This window comes from Vigna unguiculata, chromosome 6, assembly GCF_004118075.2.
Source record: "Vigna unguiculata cultivar IT97K-499-35 chromosome 6, ASM411807v1, whole genome shotgun sequence".
NCBI classification, from domain to species: domain Eukaryota; kingdom Viridiplantae; phylum Streptophyta; class Magnoliopsida; order Fabales; family Fabaceae; genus Vigna; species Vigna unguiculata.
Genome location: NC_040284.1, coordinates 18,427,631 through 18,447,700, shown reverse-complemented (window position 1 = coordinate 18,447,700; position 20,070 = coordinate 18,427,631). Strand labels below are relative to the sequence as shown.

General features: G+C 33.3%; 1 protein-coding gene and 1 pseudogene across 2 annotated transcripts; both read right to left on the bottom strand.

The window, feature by feature from the left end:
• Nucleotides 1–594: 594 nt before the first annotated feature.
• On the bottom strand, nucleotides 595–3,626 carry LOC114187444 (annotated as a pseudogene).
• A 10,214-nt stretch (nucleotides 3,627–13,840) lies between these two features.
• Nucleotides 13,841–18,287, bottom strand: LOC114188731 (disease resistance protein RPM1-like). 2 transcript variants are annotated; one of them, XM_028077360.1, is made up of 3 exons: nucleotides 15,359–18,286; nucleotides 14,690–14,783; nucleotides 13,841–14,012 (listed from the first exon to the last, which is right to left on the bottom strand). In XM_028077360.1, exons 1-2 carry the CDS (start codon nucleotides 18,089–18,091, stop codon nucleotides 14,700–14,702), a joined length of 2,817 nt encoding a protein of 938 aa, XP_027933161.1. In that variant the 5' UTR covers nucleotides 18,092–18,286; the 3' UTR covers nucleotides 13,841–14,012; nucleotides 14,690–14,699. The 2 variants fall into 2 exon arrangements, 1 of the variants encoding a protein (XP_027933161.1); XR_003605423.1 differs by having other exon boundaries at nucleotides 13,848–14,012; nucleotides 15,337–18,287.
• Between the last annotated feature and the right edge of the window lie 1,783 nt (nucleotides 18,288–20,070).

Below are 20,070 nucleotides of genomic sequence, written 5' to 3'. Positions count from 1 at the left end.
ATGACTTTTTCCTTCTCCAAAGTCATAAAATCATTGCATTTTTAGTTTAGATATGGTCATTTATTCACAAAACGTTTTGATTTGGTTTTAAGCTTGTTATCGTTGTTGACCATGGGTTTTGTACCATTAGTAGGCTCCTCTTCCATCTATAAATAGATTACTTTTTCCTTCTCCAAAGGACACCATCTCTCACTCTTTTTCCCTCATTCTTCAAGCTCTTTTTTCTCTCATATTTCTTACTTCTATTATCTAGGTTAAATACTCTTTCAAGAGTACTTTCTTGCTAGTTCTGAGATCCTCGAAAGATTCAAGAAGTTCTTGTTGTATCCTGAGGAACTTGCGCAACACATCGCGGATAAGTCCTTAAGGGCGGTGAATTTACACGTCCCAGAAAGCACCCTTTTGTTCATGATTTGTCAGTTATTTACAACAAAAACTCCAGAAATGCCAAATATAATTCAAACTAAAAACTATTATTTTTGTAGTGATTCTATATAACCCTCAAAAATAGAGCTCAGATACCAAGTATTATAAGATTGCAGTAAAATAGATAATAAAAGAGAATATGTACAATGTTGTGCAATGAGAGAATAATTAAATAATTAAGGTTGCAACGGTGGAATACATGGTTCTTGTCTATTTCAAAAAAATATATAATCAATGAAAATAACTGGCCACCAAGTCATGATTAACAAATTCAAAATTGACCTGTTTAATTCCTAAAAAATAAAATCTAACATTTACTTATTCAAAATATAAATAAATAATAAAATAAAATAGTTGTCCTAAACTAACAACCGTAGAGGAGAAAGCCCTACTCTCTCGAAAATTTGAGAAAGAGTACTTTTCTTGACAATATGTAGATGGGGCACGTGTTTGATCATCCAATGCTCTTCTCCTGTATCAGGGTCAATCCTCTGTTGAAATTCAGTCGACATATGAAAGATGTCGAGAACTTGCAGTTTCTTTAAGTATTGAAAGCCAGAGGGTACTGCCTTCAGTTGTCGAATACTCATTAACTTAAGCTTTTCCAAAGATTGCAGCGCTCCGCTATCAATAAAGATGGACCTCAATTGCTTCAAACCACTGAGCTCTAGCTCCTTTAGTTTCTGAAATCCTCCATTTTGAAAATGCAAAGTTTCTCCTTCGTAACATTTGTAATCGAAAGAGAGGATCAACAAATTTGGCATATTTCCCAGAGATATCAATGGAATGTTAGTTAACCTCGATTCAACTAAAGACAATTTCACAAGATTTTCGAGCGGCGGAATCCAATTTGGGAAGTCTTTTAAATTGCCATACAGGTGAAGCTTCTTTAGTTCAGACAAGGATGACGTAATGTGCAAATTAATTGCTTCATTAGTCTGACTTGTTACGGAGATATGTAGTCGCTCCAAGAGTGGCATCTGGTTTATTGAGGAACAAAGCGTGTCAGCATCATCTCCCCTAAGACCAACAAGCCTCAGATCCCTTAGTTGCTTTAGCTTTCCAAGCTCTCCAATCACTGCTCCTTCTGGATCTATTTCCAATTCATGCATCTTTTCAAGGGATGTCATGCTTCCAAGACTATCCTTCACTGCAATGGAAGATATTCTGCTACCCAAAAGATAACGTAGCTTTCTAAGCTTAGTAATCTCCTTTGGTATCTCAATCTCCATATCTGTTCGTACATCTAATGTCTCCAAGTTCTGCAGCTTACCAATGGATTTTGGAAGGCTTTCAATGCATGTATTCCGGAAGCTTAGATACTTTAAGTGAATTAAACTTCCCAAATTTTCAGGAACATGACTTAATGGAGCAAATTCAAAATCCAGTACCTTCAACCGCGTGTATTTTGCAAGCAAGCCCCTGATGAAGTCTTCAGATAACACTTTATTGGTGAAAATTAGAATTGACCGAGCATGTTGTGATTCTTCCATAGATCCACTTAAACCATAGGAACTTGTTGCTATCGTTAAGCGTCGAATGCTACCACTTGACTCCAAATGATTATGCTCATCAATATACTCACAAAACCCCGTAGTCTTAATTTTTCCGCGGATCATTTCATGTATTGAGTCATGAACCCGACATGCTCTAGTTTTGCCATCTTTGGTCAATGATGCTACTTGTACCAAGCTTCTACTGATCAATTCCATTAAATGTTGTTGTGCAACTTCTTCTAAATTTCTTTCATTTTCATGTTTGACAAACCCTTCAGCGATCCACTGTGGAATTAATCTACCACATTTGACTTCATAATCTTCAGGATACATTCCGAAATACAACAAACATGACTTCAGATTCTGTGGCAAATAATCGTAACTCAAACTTAAAATTTTCGTTACACTTTGTAACTCGGAATTGCTCTGCAACTCCGAACTTAGATTTCAACTAAACAGGCGCCATTCATATGGACTTTTACATTTTCTATATAAAAGACTACCAATGGCCACAATCGCTAAAGGTAAACACTCACACTTCCTAACAATGTCCAGACCTACTTCTTCATAATCTTTTGGACAACATCCATCAAAACCATACCCAAACGCCTTCTTACATAACAACTCCAATGATTTTGCTTTACTTAAAGGTTGTAATTTATGCACCTCAAAAAATAAAGCTTTCTTACAGAACTCCACAACCTTCTCATCCCGGGTAGTGATTAATATCCTACTTCCATTTTTATTATCAATTAGAGCCAATTCAATGTCATCCCAAAAAGTTTCGTTCCATACGTCATCAAACAAGACAACATACCTCTTATTGCACAAGCGGTTTCTGATTTCTTCTATCAACGACATTCGATCCATAGTTGCAACATTCTGAAGAGGAGGATCCTTTGTTTCTTTGCAAAGCTTGTTCGTCATTTCTCTCAGAACCCGTAAAACATCATAGGGTCGGGACACTGTGACCAATGCATGGCACTCAAAGTGTTTTTTTGAGTGGTTTTTCCCAATCCTGCCATTCCTACAATAGAGATGACAGTGCGTTCTTTTCTTCCGTCTGTCAACCACTTTTTCAGTGTATGTATAGGGTCTTCAAAGCCAACAAGCTCCTGCTTAATAAAAAGAGGATCCATTCGAAGTTTATGCCATGTGAAATTTTCATTTCCTCTAGAACCGTCTGATCTTGATCCCGTAGGAAAAAGGTTTTCGAAGCCATCTCTTTCCGCACGAGCAAGTGACGTAACATCTTGAATCTGATACGCTATTTGAAGGCGAAGGACTTGAGTTTTGATGAACCCAACAGCCTCACAGAGTAAAGCTGCACATCGAGGATCTTCTTCAGATTGCTTTTCGTCACATATCATATAGTCATCGATGACATCTTCCATGAGAAAAGCTGCTTTTCGGAGCCTCATCAACCTTTTTCTTATTCTATAGCGCCTATTGTTATCTTCTTCAGCTTCAGCCATTTTATTTGCATCATGAATGAAATCTTGAAAGCTTTCTAGTTTGTCAGTAACTTCTGCAACTTCTTTTGGTAGATCTCTCAGCATCTTTACAGCTTCCAAAAATTTTGGAAACACAAAGGACACTGCAGTTTCTGCCATTTTAGTCTAGTTCTCTCTCCATCTCAAGCTTTGTGGTAGTGGCAACTGTAAGAGTTTATGTTCTTTAACACTAAATATAACCAATAGTTGTGGCTAGGTAAACAATACACAGATTATTATAAGTCTTTCATTTTTTCTGTATTGCCTTTTTTAAATCAAGCAACCATGTGATCTTTGCACAATAATTATTGTCTATGCGTAGAACAAGACTTTGAGCTTTCCATGTATTTCTTAAATGTTTTTCCGTGCAAGTTGTGGTCTTTTTATCCTTTTATACGTCGTTGTATAGCAAATAGAGATATTGTGATCCAGCTATAACGTGATGAGATTAATTGTGTATTTCAGTGGCTGTCGTACCAATTAATAAAGGTGTATGGTAAACGGTATAGGTTTTTCAAAGCTTTTGACTTTGATTACACGAATATTTTCATTTGATTACTCATCTACTTCTATTGCTTTAAGGCTCATAATTCAGTAAACCGTTGAAGCATTGCCATCGCTACCATGAAATATATCATCTTCATTAATCACCTTCTTCGTCTTCAAGTTGTAAAGTTCATTGCTATTTAACATGTAACTATAACCAATAAATATTCGTCTCCCTTAACTTCATTATTCAAATTTCGTTCTCTTAACTCTTGAACTTCAGCATAGTAAATACATCCAAAACTTTTAAGATGCTCCAATGAAGCTTTTGTTCCACTTCATCCTTCAAAATGGTTTCATGTTTCAAACAACCTTTGTTGGACATATATTCAAACAAAATGCACTTTGCCATCTCCATCATAGTATGGTTTTTCCTCTCAGATATATCATTTTGTTGAGGTTGATTTCTAAAGCAACCCCTGAAAAACTTGATGAGTTGTCATAACACATGATAACCATGAAGAACTTCAAATATTTTCTATAACAATAAAAAATGTAGAAGCTTAGTTGTCATAACACATGACAACAATTCAGAAGATGTTATTAGAATCAACCTATAACCGATGCTAATATAATGCTAAAATAAATACAAACATGGCATTCACTAAAAATATTTTACGTTGACATAAGAATCATTAAAATAAAATATAGTAAATATTAATTAGTATCAACTCAAGGAACACAAAAGTATGTACTATAAAAATATATTTTACATTAAATAAATATACACTAGCTTCGGTCTAACCAATGCAAAACTTATTATAAAAGTGATATATAAAGAAAATAGGATAAAGCATTGCATGGGTTTAGCAAGATGCAATGAAATAAGTTTTTTTATTAGAGGTAGATCCGGTAAAATAACACTTTAATTAAAAAGATGATTTGTTAGTAATGCACTGATACTTCAATTTGGGTCACGTATACGTGTCTGATACTTTAGGATACTTTAACAATACTTATCAATAAGTATCTAATTTATAAAGTCGTAATATACTACGATAAAATCTTTGAATAGTGACCAATTTTAGTGACAAAAAATAATTAGTCACTATATAGTGACCATATTGACAACTAAAATAGTTCCAAAAAATTATAATTGATTTCTAAATTGATAATTAAAATAGTTTCAATTATGAATTGGTTTTTAAATTGGTCACTAACATTAGCTACCAAATTTTGGCTACCAAAAGAATTGGTCTCCAATTAGGAAATTTGGATTCACACATTAAGAATCATATATTTATTACGTTTGTAAGGATTATTATACATTTTTCAATATTCATATATCACGTATTTATCATGTATTGTATCCTATTATTTTGAAAATAAATGTATCGACGTATCAGATACATGTCGTATCTGATACACGTATCGTATCAGTGCATATGAACGACCAAATGAACTATTATTAAATTATGTTATCACTTGTAAAGTTAATTTGTTTTTTATTTTCCCCACCATCAGCTGCCCTAATTATTACATTCCAGGTGCCATTGATTATTTGTAAGGTTGGATGATGACAAAACTAGAAAGTAGTCTTTCAAATCCTTTGTTTGCATAAGCACGGAAAGTCTCAGTTGGAAGCTTGAATCTTGAAGATTAAATAGAGACAAGGATGATTATGGATTGAATTTGTAATGATCCAATCTATATCTATTTTAGATTTAAATATTAAATTATATTTTTTATCCAAATTCATCTTTTCAGTGAAATTAGTTTAGACTTCTTTAAAATTCACATTCAAATATTTGGATTAAGATTTAAATATTTAGATCAAGTTCAAAATCCAAAATCTATTTTTATAAAACAAATTTAAATTAAATTTTCTAAAACCTGTGTCCTTAAGATTGGTAGATTTTTGTTGGGGCCAACTCGGTCGAATTTCAGCATGAGACGGACTCAGCTGACTTTCGTGACCGACTCGACCAAGTTTCTGGTCGGGGCTGGCCGAATTTTGGTCGGGACCGACTTAGTCGAATTCGGTTGAAGTTTAGTTGTGGTTGACTCGGCAAAATCTGAACGAATTTTGGTTCAGGCCAACTCGACCGACTATCTATAAAATTTGGTCACATCCGAGTTGGTAAAATTTTGGTCGGGATCAACTTGACTGGCTTTGGCCGAATTTCGGCCAGGGTCAATTTCGCCTAATATGGCCAAATTTTGGCCAGATCCGACTCGGCCAAATATGACCACATTTGGGCTAAGGCCTACTCGGTCAAATTTTGGTTAAGGTTAAGACGATTGAATTCGTTGATCGAGGCACTCAGCTAAATACAACCAAATTTTGTGTGTGGCTAACTCGGGCAAATACAACCATATTTGGGTCAGGGTCGACTTAGCCAAAATTCGGCCAGGACCGACTCGACTGAATTTAGCCAAATTTCGGTCAAAGCCGACTCGGTTGAATTCGGCCAAATTTGGACTAGTCCATCTCGACCTTTAGTCTAACCCAACTAAAAATTTAAATTGAAAATTTGGATTGAATTTTTTGGATTATCCATATTTGAAAATCTAGATTTAGAGAATGAATATTAAATCCATAAAATATATAAAATGTAGATTAAATTGAAATCTAAATCACATAAAATGGATTAAATTTTTAATAAAATTGATCTTAAATGAATTGGATGGAAGCAAAAGTGGATCAGATAAAAAATTTAGATTTTTTGTCCACCCCTAAATAGAGAACAAGTATTGTTGTGTTGGGGTTGAGGTAAGGGTTCCTGGGCCCTTTACTTATCATTATCGTAAAAGTGTTTTTAAGCTTGTGTTAAATATCATATCAGAAAGATTAATAGGATAATTCATGTTGAATCTAGTGAAATATAAAGTTAAAATTACTTTAAATAATTAATATTTTTCATATAAAAAACATAAATAGGATAATTAAATAGAGAAAAAAAATAATAAAACTTATATCCACATTTATTGCTCCTACAATAGCTTATGTGAAACAACAAAAGAAAATCAATTAGATGACCATCAATTATGTCATTAGCTTATGAATGTTCAAAAATGAATATTTAAATTTCCGATGTTAAATGAGAGTTTCCATAGTTATTAACCAACACGAACATGAGAAAATATAGTCAACAACACGACTCGCATTAAAACAATTCCGTTGAGATATGAAATACATTTTTGTAAAAGGATATATAAAATGGAAAAAAACAAGTTGCAGACATATATATAGTACTTGGTTGGTTATTATCGTTTGACTACCCACTACAAGACAATGCTTTAAGAATAACTAATTTTAGTAACAAAAAATTGTTAGTTAACATAGAGATAAATTTAAATACTAATTTACAAAATAAAAATTTATTGATTACTAAAATAGTCATTATTATGAATAAAAAATTATAATTGGTCGTTAAATTTGCCACTGATTAATTAGGGACTAATCTATTTGGTACCTATAAAGGAAACAAATAAAAGAAATTTTGTATTGTATTTTATTGAAAGGAAGAACAGAAATACATGCAAGAGAAGGTATCTATAATTAATATATATAATTCCTATAGTTACGCTATTATTCCTATAATACTATAAAAACGTGCAAAATTGTTTTTGTAATTCAGCTATTTTAATAATTAAAATATTTTCTTATGATTTAATTTATAACACTCCCCCTCAAGTTGGAGAGTGAATATCAAGAACTCTCAACTTGCGCTTCCCAACTTGCGTTTCATGGTAGAGAAAGTTTCTTTTCCCAGTGATTTAGTGAACACATCGGCATGTTGTTCAGTGGAAGGTACATATTTTGTTGCAACTGAACCATCTTGAATCTTATTGTTAAGATAGATCATTTTGTGAAGGAAAAAACAGACCTTAACCTGGATTATTCTTTAAATATCGTTGCACACGCATTGCAGCTTTCATATGAGGCTTGCATAGAACGTGCATGAATCTGCTTAGTATGTGTACCGCATATGTCATATTAGGACGAGTAATTGTCAAATAAATTAATCGACCAACAACTTCCCTATATATTGACGAGTCCTTTAATAATTTCTCTTCATCAGAAAGCTTTGTATTTTGTTTCATGGAAAAATCCACGGGCTTAGCTCCAAGATACCCACCATCTTTGATGATTTCAAAAGTGTATTTTCTTTGTGATATGGAAATACCTTTTTTAGAATGAGAGACCTCAATACCTAGGAAAAACTTAAGAACACCCAATCTTTTATCTGAAAACGATTGTGCATGAATTGTTTAAGATTAGATATTGTAATAGGGTCATTACCAGTTATGAGAATATCATCGATATAAATCAACAAAGTTGTAAATGACTTGCCTTTTGTATATGTAAACAATGAGCAATCTACTTTTGATTGAATTAAACCACCAGCTTGAATAGTTGTAGAAAATTTGGCAGACGTAACCTATAACATCCCGACCGGATATTACGAATTTAAATAATAAAATAAAGAAGTAAATAATAAAACTTCATTTATTATAACTGATATTCCCAAAACGCGGGAAAATTAAAATAAACTTTTATTACTTTCATAATAAACCAAAATTCATAAGTATAAATAAGATTGCAATTATCCAAACGTCCAGAATATTTATAATTACAATTTATTTGAAAGCATAAAAAAACTTTATAAAAGTTCTCATAAAATCTTCTCCCAAAACTAGCCCCGCTCCGTCTGTAGGCCTCACCAGATCCACCTACAATAACATCTGCTCTCGTGTACCGCGTACACGATCATCGCCAAACACAAGCAGATAGGGTGAGCTAACATATTACACATACATATAAATATTGCATAGTTATATATATCACACAATCACACCAATACTGCTGCAGTAAAATCGCCTGGTGGGGCACACGTACCGTCAAGCGCTGCCCGCTTCCAAACCGCGTGGAAGTTATGATGAGGCGAACCTTGACTCACATTCAAGAATTAAATTTTGGGAATTTAGTATTATTTTTGCGCTAAATATAATCGTATTTAGTTGCATGCTAAATTTATTATTAGATATTCTTGAGTTTAATAATGCAACTGTAATTTAATTTAGGTCCTCAAGGGTGTAAATAATGAATATTTTAATTCATAAATTAAGTCCCAAAATAGGAATTTTGGAGAGAAATAGTTCAGGTACTAAATGCACCCCCAATTCTCATGTTTACACCCCATTTTCCAATTGGAATATCTATTTTTAAAATAAAACATTTCTGGAGCTAGTTGCAACCCCTGTTTTCAGGTTTACAACCCCTTTTGGTAATAGTAATTCATTTCTGTTCTGCACCCCTCCTTTTTACTAAGCTGCACCCCTAATGTCACTTAAACTCTAGTCCACCAAATTGCGTCATGTGGCAATCCTCCACTTATTAAGTTAACCAATTAAAACTTGTCACGTCCTCGCATGGAACCCATCATCTATTCCGTTCAGTTTCACCAACACAGATTTGCAGCGGACTTCTACACCTCCATTACTCGCGCGAGAACCAGAAGCACCACCGTCACCTCAACACAGATCTGCAGCAGACTCTGCACCTCCATTTTTCCCCCAACAGCCATGGAATCAGCCCCTTCAACGGTTCTGCCGCCACCGCGGCAACCCCGTAACCTTCGCGCAACCATTCATGGCAGTCAAACCCTAATGGAGAGACTTCCCTGACACGTGGCAGTCTCTCAATGGACTTGAACCCAAGTCCTCCCAAGTCCTCTCACACAATTAAAGTACTTTCAACCACTTGAACTAGTACTTTTTTCACATCATACAAATCAGAATTAAATACCATAAATGTTCTTCCTACCCGCATTTATTAATTATTTATTTATTTAATTATTTAATTTTCACAGGTCTTACATAACCATCACAAAAAATAAATACACTCAAATTTAAGGAATCTATAAGTCTACATGTCTTCTTATTTCCTTTTCTTTGAGTTTCCCTACAAGTAATTTTTTTTCATAATCTTCTCTTTACTTTATTTCCTTTTGTCATACTTCTTATCTTTATTCCTCTTGTTTCCTCTTTTCTATTTCCAACAAGGTCTTCCTCGTATGTAATTGTATCACACAAAAAAAAAAATGGAATCAACTTTATAAGTGATGAGAATTTAGCCCCAAAGCTCTAGCATGTTTTAGTTCATTTTTAGTTATAAATTAGCATAGAAAACCATGTTTATTTAAGTTTCAATTTTTTGTCTCATGTTCTTTAGTTAGTGCACCTTTTACATTACAAGAAAATATCTCATTAACAATCAATTTTAATGACAAAAAATTGTTAGTCATTATAGTAATCAATTTAGATACCAATTCACAAAATAAAAATTATTCGTTACTAAAATAGTCACTATTATAAATAAAAAATTATAATTGGTCTTTAAATTGGTTTCCAAACTTTAGCTACCAAGATTTTAACTACCAAAGAAAATTGGTCACTAAACATTAGCTACCAAAGTTTGTACTACCAAAGGAATTGGTTTCTAAATTAGTCTCTAATTAATTAGTAACCAATTTAACGACCAATTATAATTTTCTTTTTATAATTATGACTATTTTAGTATCCAATAATTTTTTATTTTGTAAATTGATATATAAATTGGTCACTGTAATGATTAATATTTTTTATCACTAAAATTGATTGTTAATAAGATATTTTCTTGCATTGTTATTTTATATATATATATATATATATATATATATATATATATATATATATATATATATATATATATATATATATATATATATATATTACATTTCTTTTACTTTTTGCATTGGTTTCAAAGGTTCTTTTGATGTTTATGCCGTCGTGATACCTCCTTCCCGAGCCCCTGTGGGTAAACCATTTAAAAACAAAATTCGCTTGTTGAGCCTGGCTATCAAATTTCAAACACTTATATTTATTTAAGTTTCTTATACAATATTGGTTAAGTATCACTAACGAAAAAAGTATTTTAAGTCCGGCAATATTTGCTTTTCTCGTCTAATATAAGTCAGAAATAGTAACGATGGTCGTAAATTTTATGTTCAAAGAAGTTGAAATTAGTTGTTTTGAATTAACATAACTTCATCCGATTATGACTTTTGCAACTTAATGTTGGAACGTTTATTGTGGTTGTTAAATTCGTATAACTTGTAATTCAGATTCATACATTTTTTAAAATTTGGATTAAATCGAACCCAAGTTACTTGATCTATATATTAGTCAGGTTGAGCTTTGTCATTTTCTTAATCAGCTTTTTATTTTATTTGTTTACTTCTAAGTATGTATCTGATTGTCGGCATGTATTGAAAAAAAGAAGAATTTATGAGTGTATAGTAGATCATGATAGAACAACAATTTTTTAACATATTTCTATGATAGTGCACCTCCATTTGAGGTTAAAACATAACCATAACCAGTAGTTGATTTTGTTACCAAAATCAATATCCAATTTACATTAATATATCCTTCAATCATCTTAAGAAATTGAACATATTAAATGCCATAATTAGAATACATAAATAATATTATCACTAGATGGCAAAATAGTGCTAGAGGTATATTTTCACCCACTTTAAAAGATATAACCAAGAAATTTTATTTATTTATTTATTAAGAGGTATATTAACCATTGCAAGATACCCTACACTTTGAAATATTTTAAATGTGATTTTTTTTTCTTTCATAACACATAAGAAATTTTATCATAACCTTTTATGTTAAAAAAAAGGGCAAGCAGAGTATAAAGTTTCATTGATATAATGTTTGCCAAGCTAGAACTTGAAGCATAACATTTACCATATCAAACAAAAACATTTTTTTCTTTTTTTTCACTGCACCATTAGATTAACATAATACACTATATGAAGATGTTAATTAATAATGTCATGAGTTTCACACAAAAACATTTATACAGACATGTATCCTCATTTCTAAAAACATATTCATCACTTCCCTTTTTAATTAATTTTGTACCTCAATTTTATAATTTGAATGATCTCTAACCAAACTTCTCAACAATTATAATAATAGCATGTCATATATTACAACTTTCAACATCTTTAATGATTAAATAAGAACGGTTAGATATTTTATTACAAGATAAAGGTACTTAACTTAAACAAATAATCACAAATATATCATTTACCAACCAAAACACATGTCTAGAAATAATAATCCTATTGCATTCAAGGATCACTTCATAGAAAGTTTTTAAATCCAGAAACATGAAAAACTCTTCTTTTTAAAAAAAAAATTAATAATTACTAGAAAACAAGTTTAGTTTTTACTTGATCAATATATATAATATATATACTTGTATGTCTAAAATGTTTTATTCAAAAGTAAGAATGTGTGAAAATAAATAACAAATGAAAAATAACTTTTATCTCTTCCATTAAGTAGGGCTACACTATTGAAATTTAATCTAATGTCTTAACCCATTGAATGATAGATCCAACTTTTAAAAGCAAATAAGATTAGATGGTAAATGTTTGAGCTTTTGTCAAGTACTATGCAAGTCCCTGAGGAAAGGATACCGAATTCATCATTCTACTTTGCACACTTGAAAATAAATAATAACAATTTCTCGGAATGCGAGAATGAATAAATTAAAAAAAAATCTGATTTCATATTAAAATGTAGGGGTGGGCATGGATTGGATTTTTAACGATCCAATCCACATCCATTTTAGATCCAAATAATTGGATTAGATTTTCGACCAAAATCCATTTTTTTACCAAAAGTAGTTTTGATTTTTTTAAAATCTGGATCCAAATATTTGGATCAATATTTAAATCCAATCCAAATATTTGGATCAAGTTCAAAATTCATAATCCATTTTATATAAAAGAAATTTAAATTGAATTTTTTAAAACTTGTGTCATTAAGGCTCGGATGACCCGGATGGGCCCGACGACCCAAACGACCCAGACGGGCCCGATGACCCAGACGGGTTCAATGACCCGGACACGCCAGACAACCCGGACGGACCCAACGACACGAACAGGCTCGACAACGCGAACAGGCCCGATGACCCGGATGGGCCCGACGACCCAGACATACCCGTCCAAATAGTCGGGCCTAATTAGGTAGTTGGGCACGTTCGAGTCATGGGGCCCGTTTGGGTCGTCGAGTACGTCAAGGTCGTCAGGCCAGTCCGGGTCGTCGAGTCCGCCTGGGTCGTCGGGCCCATCCGGGTCGTCAGGCTCGTTCGTGTCATAAGGCTCGTTCGGGTCATCGCGCCCGTTCGTGTCGTCGTGCCTACCCGTTCGATTCTTCAAGCCTGCCTGACTCATTCAGGTCATCGGGCCCGCCTAACTCGTTTGGGTCTTCGGGCCCGCCTGACCCGTTTGGGTTTTCGGGCTCACCTGACCCGTTCTATTCTTCGAGCCCACTTGACCCATTTGGGTCATCGGGCTCGCCTGACCCATATGGGTCTTCGAGTTCGCTTGGCCCGTTCGAGTCTTCGGACCCACTTAGCTCATTGGGGTCTTCAGACCCGTTTGGCCTGTTTGGATCTTCGTGCCCACCTTACTCGTCGGGTCATTAGGCCCGCCTGCCCCGTTCGGGTCATTGGACTCACTCGAATTTTCTGGATCGTTGGGCCCGATCGACTCGTTCGGTTTGTCGGGCCCACCTAGCCCGTTCATATCTTTAGGCCCGCCCAACCTCTTATGGTCGTCGGGCCTGCCCGATCCGTATAGGTCGTCAAGCAAGGCTCGTCCAAATCTGAATTTAGCCTAGTCCATCTCAACATTTAGTCTAATCCAACTAAAAATTTAAATTGAAAATTTGGATTGGATTTTTTGAATTATCCATATTTAAAAATCTTGATTTATAAAATGGATATAAAATCCATAAAATATATAAAATGTAGATTAGATTGAAATCCAGATCCATTAAATGGATTTTAAATAGATTGAATTTTTAATAAAATGGATTAAAAATGGATTGGATTGGAACAAAAGTGGATTGGATCAAGAAAATTAGATTTTTTACCCATCCCTATTAAAATGATAAATTTTCCAATCCAATGCCGTCAACGCAACTCTGCAACCTGATCGGAGTAAATGAATCTGAAAGATCAACTCCATAATTTGATCTGTTGAAAAGAGTAGAGACCAATAATCAATCCATAGAAAAATTATTAAAAAGGGGAAAAACACAGTTTTGGACTTCTCAACCTTTTTTCACTTCCGAAAATTCAACAGAGAAGGGAATGAAAAACCCTTACCCATAACTTCAGAGGACATTAAAACTTTTCTAGATTTTTCTCAAATGGCACGCGTTAATATTTTCACACAAAAATTTTGTGCATATTTATGATCTTACACACACAAAAAACAAAATCTCAGCAAACTCATCACAAAAGCTAATGACCAATCCACAATTGAATCATCATCACTTCCGACATAATCGTCATGAAAATGTATCCAAATTGTGTGGCGTACTCTAACATATTTAAGATCTACCAGTTCACCGAGGCCATTTATTCCACAAGCATCTTAAATTAACAAAATAAAAGCTCATCATATTACAAATTATAAAAACATCAAACAACAAACCCACAAAAAACCCTGACAACTTTAATCAACATCCAATTTTCACTCGATTTTTTTCTAAAACAGTAACGCACCAACACTTATCCGAAGGAAACACAAACACAAACTAAAAAATTGATAGGAATAACATCAAACATGAAACTTCGTTTCGGGAAAATTTTTAGTAACCATAACTCAGTTCCTTAAAATAAAAAAAAAAGAAAAAAAAAAGATATACCTCGAATGGTTCATCCCCCACCAACAACTTGACTGGCACTCTTGCGAGAAGCTCGTTCCATCCATTCAATAGCCCGTAAAATTTCGCGTTCTTCCTTTAGCATTTGAATGAAAAAGGAAATAAAGAATTTAAAGCTAAGATAAGAGAAAAATAAAGAAAAAAGAATCACTTTTACCAACATGGATGTACATCATTTCACTATAGTATGAACATCACATGTTCATCAAAATACCAAAAATCAGAATAGAGACAAACTTCTCCTTGCATGCCCAAATATCATCACAAAAGCGATATGCAACATCAATTGCACCCATGCATAAAAAAACTACATATTTAAATGCTTGCTATCAACAGAAAATAAAATTAAGTTTCATTTTTAAGTAAGGGAATGGAAAATTTGAAGACGTTATATATATTAGATAATAAATTTAATTTCTTCCTTAGTTCCTATAGTTACAAACACGTCAACTTATTCTTTACAAAAATCAATTTAATTCATTTTAGTATGATGTGAAGGATCATATAAAAAGGATTAAAGCTGCTATGTATAGAAACTAAAATTAGATGATCTTAATCACTGAGATTAAAAAATATAGGTTTTAAAATATCAAACAGTAAAACTATTAATAAAGATTAAAAAAGCACACCTTGATATGTATAGAAACGTACCCCAATCTTAACCACAAGGTCCAATAGCAGCTGATCATTGAAATTCAACATACGAAGTACATCGGGCACATGTTTGATCATCCAATGGTCTTCTCCGGTTTCAGGGTAAATCCTTTGCTGAAATTCAGTCGGCATATATAAGACGTCGAGAACTTGAAGCTTCTGTAAGTACTGAATGCCAGAGGGTACTGTCTTCAGTTTTGGAATACGAAACATATGAAGCTTTTCCAAGGATTGTAGTGCCCCGCTATCGATAACGATGGACCTCAATTTATACAAAGCTTTGAACTGTAGTTCCTTTAGTTTCCCAAATCCTCCATTTTCAAAATGTAAAGTTTCTCCTTTGTAAGATCTGGAGGCGAAAGTGAGGATCAACAAATTTGGGATATTTCCCAGAGATTTCAATGGAATGTTATTCAACATGGAATATTTCAAATACAATTTCACAAGACTTTGGAGCTGTAGAATCCAACTTGGGAACGCTTTTAAAGTGCCAACAAGGTGAAGCTTCCTTAACTTAGACAAGGACGACGTAATGTGCAAGTCAATTGGTTCAGTCATATATTGTACGAAGATATCTAATCGCTCCAAGAGTTGCATCTCGTTTATTGAAGAAGAAAGAGAATCAGAATGACGTCCCAAAAAATTAGAAAGCCTCAGATCCCTTAATTGATTTAGCTTTCCAAGCTCTCTAATCACCACTCCATCTTCATCTATTACCAATTCATGGATCTTTTCCAGCGATGTCAGTTTTCCAAGACTGTCCTTCACTTCAATGGTAGATATTCGGTAACCGAAAAGACAGCGTAGCTTTCTAAGCTTCGTAATCTCCTTTGGTATCTCAATCTCCTCACCTGTTCGTACATCTAACGTCTCCAAATTCTGCAGCTCACCAATGGATTTTGGAAGACTGCTTATGGATGTTTTCCGGAAGCTTAGATACTTTAAGTGGATTAAACTCCCCAAATTTTTAGGAACATCCCATAATCGAGTAAATTCAAAATCCAGCACTTTCAACCGCGTGTATTTTGCAAGCAAAGCGCTGGTGAAGTCTTCAGATAAATCTTCTTTCGTGAAAAATATAATTGACCGAACATGTGATTCTTCCCTACATTCACTTAAACATTTGGAACTTGTTGCTATTGTTAAGCGTCGAATGATATCACTTGACTCAAAATCATTATGCTCATCAATATAGTGACAAAACCCCGTATTCTTCATCTTTTCACGGATCATTTCATGTATTGAGTCATGAACACGACATGCTTTAACTTTGCCATCTGTGGTAAATGATGCTACTAGTACCAAGCTTCTACTGATCAACTCCATTAATTGTTCTTGTGCAACTTCTTCTAAATTTCTTCGGCAATCTTGTTTTACAAACCCTTCAGCTATCCACTGCTGAATTAATCTGCCACATTTAACTTCATAATCTTCGGGATACATTCCGAAATACAACAAACATGACTTCAGATTCTTTGGCAAATCATCGTAACTCAAACTTAAAATTTTTGTTACACTTTGTAACTCGGAATTGCTCTGCAACTCCGAACTTAGATTTTGACTAAACCGTCGCCATTCAGGTGGACTTTTACATTTTCTATATAAAAGACTACCAATGGCAACAATCGCTAAAGGTAAACACTCACACTTTCTAACAATGTCCAGACCTACTTCTTCATAATCTTTTGGACAACATCCATCAAAACCATACCCAAATGCCTTCTTACATAACAACTCCAGTGATTTTTCTTTACTTAAAGGTTGCAGCTTATACACCTCAACAAATGAAGAATTCTTACAGAAATCCACAACCTTCCCAACCCGGGTAGTGATTAATATCCTACTTCCATTTTTATTATCAATCAGAGCAAATTTAATGTCATCCCAAAATGTTTCATTCCATACGTCATCAAACAAGACAATATACCTCTTCTTGCACAAGAGCTTGTTGACTTCTTCTATCAACTTCATTCGATCCATGCTTTCAACACGAGGAGGATCCTCCTTTCTTTCTTCGCAAATCTTGTTCGTCAAATCCCTCAGCAACTTTTCAATATCATAGGATCGAGACACTGTGATCAATACATGGCACTCAAAGTGTTTATGGACCTTGTCAAAAACTTGCTTAGAAAGAGTGGTTTTTCCCGATCCTGCCATTCCTACAATAGAGATGACGGTGCGTTCTTTTCTTCCTTCTGTCAACCACTTTTTCAGTGTTTTTATAGGGCCTTCAAGGCCAACAACCTCGTCTTCCTTAATAAAGTGAGGCTCCATTCGAATATTATCCCATATAGAACCGTCTGATCTTGATCCTATAGGAAAATGGTTTTCGAACCAATCTTTTTCCGTATGAGCAAGTGACTTAACTTTCTCGATACGATACGCTATTTGTAGGCGAAGGATTTGAGTTTTGATGAACTCAACAGCCTCACAGAGTAAAGCTGCACATCGAGAATCTTCCTCAGGTTGCTTTTCGTCACATATCACATAGTCATCGATGACATCTTCCATGAAAAAAGCTGTTTTTCTCAGCCTCATCAACCTTTTTCTCATTCTATCGCGCCTATTGTTATCTTCTTCAGCTTCAGCCATTTTATTTGCATCATGGATGAAATCTTGAAAGCTTTCTAGTTCATCAGTAAGTTCTTCAACTTCTTTTGGGAGATCTCTCAGCATCTTTACAGCTTCCAAAAATTTTGGAAACACAAAGGACACTGCAGTTTCTGCCATGTTAGTCTAGCTCTCTCTCAAGCTTTGTGGTAGTGGCAACTGTAAGACTTGATGTTCTTTTCACTAAATATAACCAATAGTTGTAGCTAACTAAACAATACACAAATACACAGTTATTATAACATCTTTCATTTTTCTGTATTGTCTTTTTTAAATCAAGACCATGTGATGATCTTTGCTCAATAATTGTCTATGCGGAGACGAAGACTTTGAGCTTTGATATATATTCTCAAATGTTTTGCCAGCAAGTTGTGACGTTTTTTTTATTTTTATTTTTTTCTGTAGTAGTTGTAATATACCAAATAGAGATATTGTGATCCAGCTGTAACGTGACGACATTAATTGTGTGTTTCAGTGGCTGTCGTATCAACCGATAAAGGTGTTTAGATATGATTTCTTTTAATAGTTAAAACTTTAATAAGTAAATTTTAGAGAAAAATTTAAAGAATAATTATAAATTTTTATTTATAATAATTATTATTTTAATAATCAATATTTTTTATTATTTTAGAAATTGATATTTAAAAAGATTATTATAATGAGTAACAATTTTTGATTATTAAAATTGATTGATAATGAAACATGTTTTTATAGTGATCATTATTCCCAATATTGAAAAACTCATTTCTCCATTAGGTCATAAAGTTGGATACATAAGTGGAAAAAAAAAATACTCATGTCATAATTTGTTTTATGTGATTTATGTTTTCTGAGTGAATAAGAGAACGAGGGATATAATAGCCTTTTAAAAAATTCCAAAATTTACAAGGGGTTTCTACATAAACCCCTTATATTTACAAAAGGTTTGAAGAAACTTCGTTAGTATATTCGCATAGGCTTTTGTAACCTCCGATGATAAACCTCCATTAAAATCAATATTTTTTGTAGTGATTATCTCTGTTTTAGCATCTCATTCTTAACTTCTTTAAACACTCTTTCAATAACAAAATAAAATATCTTAACAAGTAAATAGGAGAAGAACAACAAACTCTTAGAACTTAGTATTTCCTATCATCATGTGTAGTTGAACTTTTTTATATTGAAATTAATATTGAAATTAAATGTAATTGATTCTAATTTTTTGTCCTGATATCTCTTATGTATGCTTTTATTTATTTATATATGCTTTTATTTAAATGTTTAAGGTTTGATTTATTTTTATTGTTAGAATAAATTGATAACTCATCTTATTTCACTGTTTTACTTTGGATTGAGTTTGAAAACTTATCTTAAACTAGTATTCAATCAAATCATCTCATTCTTGTTACGTGATCTAAACCTTGGACTTACGTGAATGGCCATGGGGGCGCACGGCGCTGATTCTGAATGTGAAGTTGATTATGAATATGAAGTAGTTGTCACGAATGCTGCAGTTACCACTACGATTGTAATCCATGGCTGGTAACAGATTGAACTCATTGAAATGCATTGTCCCACACTGCAATACACATCACTGTGTTTCGGAATGAGCAGTTAGGTGTTCTGTAATCGACATATGGGAATGTATAACTTATATAACAATTCCATCTGTTAAAAGATGTTTTTTCGAAATAAAAATTACTAAAATCTTATGTGCGGTCTACTATGTCACAAAATAGATTAAATAGTTAAGTTTAATTTCTATTGAAAATAATTTCTTAAAAAATCTTGGTCATCAAAGAACTATTGATGATTTTGCAATAAAAAAATACAACAATATTTATATGGCCAGAAGAACATCATTTTATCAGTTTGTCTAGGAAACCAGAAATCCTAGAACCCGTATCAGTACCAGTACATCCTCTATTGGCACTTCCCCACTTCAACTACCTCTTCCAAATCAACCGAAAGAAAGACAAAATTTATATCCAGTTCTATGTGTTGTTTGTACCATTCTCCAATTACAATTGGAGATTAATCTCGTAAAATGCATAATCCTTTAAGGCAAACCTTTCTTTTTCCTGTTGCCGACAAAAGATTTCTAATTATAATTAAAGAAC